Source organism: Arachis ipaensis, chromosome B01 (assembly GCF_000816755.2).
Source record: "Arachis ipaensis cultivar K30076 chromosome B01, Araip1.1, whole genome shotgun sequence".
Lineage (NCBI taxonomy): Eukaryota > Viridiplantae > Streptophyta > Magnoliopsida > Fabales > Fabaceae > Arachis > Arachis ipaensis.
This window is the reverse complement of record NC_029785.2, coordinates 12,919,798-12,923,479: the sequence shown is the minus strand read 5'-3', so window position 1 is coordinate 12,923,479 and position 3,682 is coordinate 12,919,798. Positions and strand designations below refer to the sequence as shown.

The window sequence follows — 3,682 nt, the reverse complement described above, 5'->3', positions numbered from 1 at the left end:
TATGTAAAATTATTTGTTGATAATTATTAAATATAATTTAATATATTTGATTAAATTATTATCTAACATTTTTCGGTTAGCATCTTCGTACAAAAATAACGACTAAATTTTCACCATAAAAATATAAATAGTTTTATGAGTTATACTAGGTGTATATTAAAATTAGTCATCAAAGTCAGTTATTAGTGTAAAATATATGCTAAAATATAAATACACGTTAAAAATAATTAAATCACACATGTATTTATACACAGATATATTAGTAGCTGATTTTAGTGCCTAATTTTAATATACAAATAACATTTTTGTAGTTTTATAATATCTAACACGGGTACCTTATTGGCATCGCCAACAATGAGTGCACCGCCGTGATCCAAAGCTACCCCAAGCGGTCTTCCACCGGTGTTGACCCAATCTTCCACCACCTCCGAGCCACTCACTGAGTCATCACTCAACTTGACTCGCTTGATCCAACCATCCCTACACCCCGTGTAAACCACGTTCGTTGCCACGTCGTAAACTAAATCTTCCGGCCCCGCCACGCGTCCATTTCCGACAACCTCAGACCCTCGTCGCATGTTGTCGTTGCGAGCCAGCGTGCCAGCCACCAAGTTGGGCCGGCTTATCTCGTGTGCTGGTAACAGAACCGGCTCAAACGGGTCGAGCCGGAATAAAACCGCAGCGATAACCACAGGAAGAAGAAGGACGATGACAAAGAACGTTGTCCTTCTTCTTCTTCCTTGAAGTTCAGAAGGAGTTAGTGAAACTGAGTCACAACGTTTTGAACCTGACATTTTCGTTGTCAAACGGTGTTGACTTTAGTATAAGGTGAGAGATGTGTTAATTGACATTGAAATACGTTACTTTATATATAGAAAGTTATCAAATTAAAGTACTAGAAATACCAGGACTAGCTTCTTTTATGATTTATAGTCATTAAATAGTCATTAATAATAATTTTAATAGTGTGAGATTGGTGTAAAATTTTATTTAATGATTTATTTTTCTTTGTTAGTTACATGCTGGCCAGAATTTAATAAAATTACTGATTCCTAGATTTTTTATTAAAGTATATTATATTATAAGAAAAATTTCAAGTGTACCGAAAATACTGGTGTTCTAATTATTTTAACTATTGATTTAATTAATATATATTATATATACTTTTTATAATTTAGATCAACAATTAAAATAACTGAAACACTAATATTTTCGATATACTTAAAATTCTTCCTATATTATATATGTTTGTAATAAACTAATAATATCCACACACATGACACAGATAACAACCCATAATAATACTACGTAGACAGCAAATCACATATCAACAACGAGGGCTAAAGTGTAAATTTGATTAAGTTCGAGAATCTCAGTTATTCCTACATTTATTTAATTAATTAAGAACTATATGTAGAGCAGTTGTAACTTTTCTCTGTATATTTGAATTAATAAATAAGTTTAATTTTGATGTAGTAATAATGTAAAACATTTTATACATTTGTGTAATTATAACTATTTTTTTAAATGATTATTTACATGATGAATATAAAAAATAATTATTTTTATTAATATAACTGTTATGTGATTAGATATATGTGTAAAATAGTTTTATATTGACCATATATCAAAATTAAATTATTAATGAATATAATGTAGGGTTTTGTGTTTTACTTTCATTCCATTATATCCTGAAATACAATGAATATTAATGGTGACACAAATATTCTAGTGAGTATAAAACTGTATTAGCTTTATTATTTTTGCTTAAAGTTAAACTAAGGTATACAGGGACTACATTTTAGCCCACTCAACTAACCCAATAGAAAAAAAAATAGTTTTTTTAGAGTAAAGTATTATTTTTATTTCTAATGTTTGGGTAAGTCCCAAAGTTATTTTTAACGATTAAATCGTCCTATTTAAGTATCTAAATTTTAAAATTGGCTCAATGTTATCTTACCGTTAGGAATTTGTTAACAAAATTAACGACAAGACAAAATTGAGAGGATTTTAAAATGTTAGGGACTTAAATAAGACAAAAATATTGGGGACAAAAACGATATATAGAAATATACTTTATTTTTATCTTTTAATAATATTAATTTTTTACGGTATATAGTTATTCAATTATTTTTTAATCACATCTAAGTAAATTACACTTAATCACATTATTTTCATTCTAAATCTAAATATTTTTTTATAATTTTACTCTTACAAATTTTTACTCATCATGAAATGTTTATAGAATGACTAGTCCATAAACTTAGAAAAGAAAAAATGATACATATACAATAAAATTAAAAAAATAATTGAATAATTATCTACCGTAAAAATTTGATATATTGAAGAATAAAATTAAAAATAAAGTTTAACTAAATTAAACATTAAACAATTTCGATACATTAGAAACAAAAAGGTACAATTCATACTTTATTGTATATGTATCATTTTTTTTCTTTTCCGCAAGTTTATGTACTAGTCATTCTACAAACATTTCATGATGATAAAACATCTTTAAAAATAAAATTATAAAAAAATAAATTATTTAGAATAAAAGTAATGTGATTAAGTGTAATTTACTTAGATGCAATTAAAAAATAATTGAATAAATATGTACCGTAGAAAATTGATATTATTGAAGGATAAAATTAAAATTTATTTCTATGTATCGTTTTTGTCCCCAATGTTTTTGTCTTATTTAAGTCGCTAACGTTTCAAAATCGTCTCAATTTTGTCTCGCCGTCAATTCTGTTAACAAATCCCTAATGATAGACAACATTGAGCCAATTTTAAAACGTTAGAAACTTAAATAGAACGATTTAAAGTTAGGGACAATTTCAAGACTTACCCCAAACATGTGGGACAAAAACAATACTTTATGCTTCTTTAAATTATTTTTCCTGTTTCAAGGGGGCAGCCAAGCTTAACAGCTAAAAAAATAAATTTTAATTTTGAATTTTATTTAAAAATACATATAAAGATATAAAATTTACAAGAAAACGAACATGCACAGTCAAAAGTCAAAAGTCAAAATACCAAACTACCAAAGTCATACATATACATGTTCAACATATTAATATTTGACTATTTGTAGTATTTCACTATTTAGTTAAGTAAAAAATAAAAAATAAAAAAATAATAATAGCAATAATAATCAGGTGATGACACCCCTTAATCAAGAGGAGCCGCCCCTAATTTGGACTGTATGACTAATTTATCATATAGAAAAATCATGGTTCTGAAAACCGGTTTGAACCGGCCAGTCGGACCGGTCGAACCGTAAACCGTTGAGAAAAGCGATTTGAACAATAAATAAAACCACAAATTTTAGAAACCGCTATCAAACCAGTGAACTGATTAGGAATCGGTCGGTCGAACCGAACTGTGACCCGACCGGTTTTTAGAGAAGGCAACTAAACGTTGCCGTTTCAATCCCCAAAAATCCCTAACTATTACTCCATCGCACAGCCAAGCCCTAATCGAGCTCCTCAGTCCTCTCAGTCTCGCACACACACTCAGGCAGGGGGAGGGCTCCTCAATCTCATCGAGCTCACCTCCGTCCAGCCACCGTCTCGTGCTGCCGCCGTCATCGTTCCTTCGAACAGCCACCGCCTCGTGCTCGCTCACTTCGCCTCCATCGCGCAGCAGTCAGCGCAACCTTCGAAGCCTCCATCGGGCAGCA

The 3,682-nt window shown here is 30.1% G+C and overlaps 1 protein-coding gene across 1 annotated transcript in view; it reads right to left on the bottom strand.

The window, feature by feature from the left end:
- Positions 1 to 836, bottom strand: part of LOC110265340 (protein STRICTOSIDINE SYNTHASE-LIKE 7-like) — a gene marked incomplete at its 3' end in the record, with an annotated part of 2,849 nt that extends 2,013 nt beyond the window's left edge. Inside the window, 1 exon segment of the mRNA XM_021108348.1 lies at positions 336 to 836. Within this exon segment, the coding sequence (XP_020964007.1) occupies positions 336 to 794 (459 nt within the window).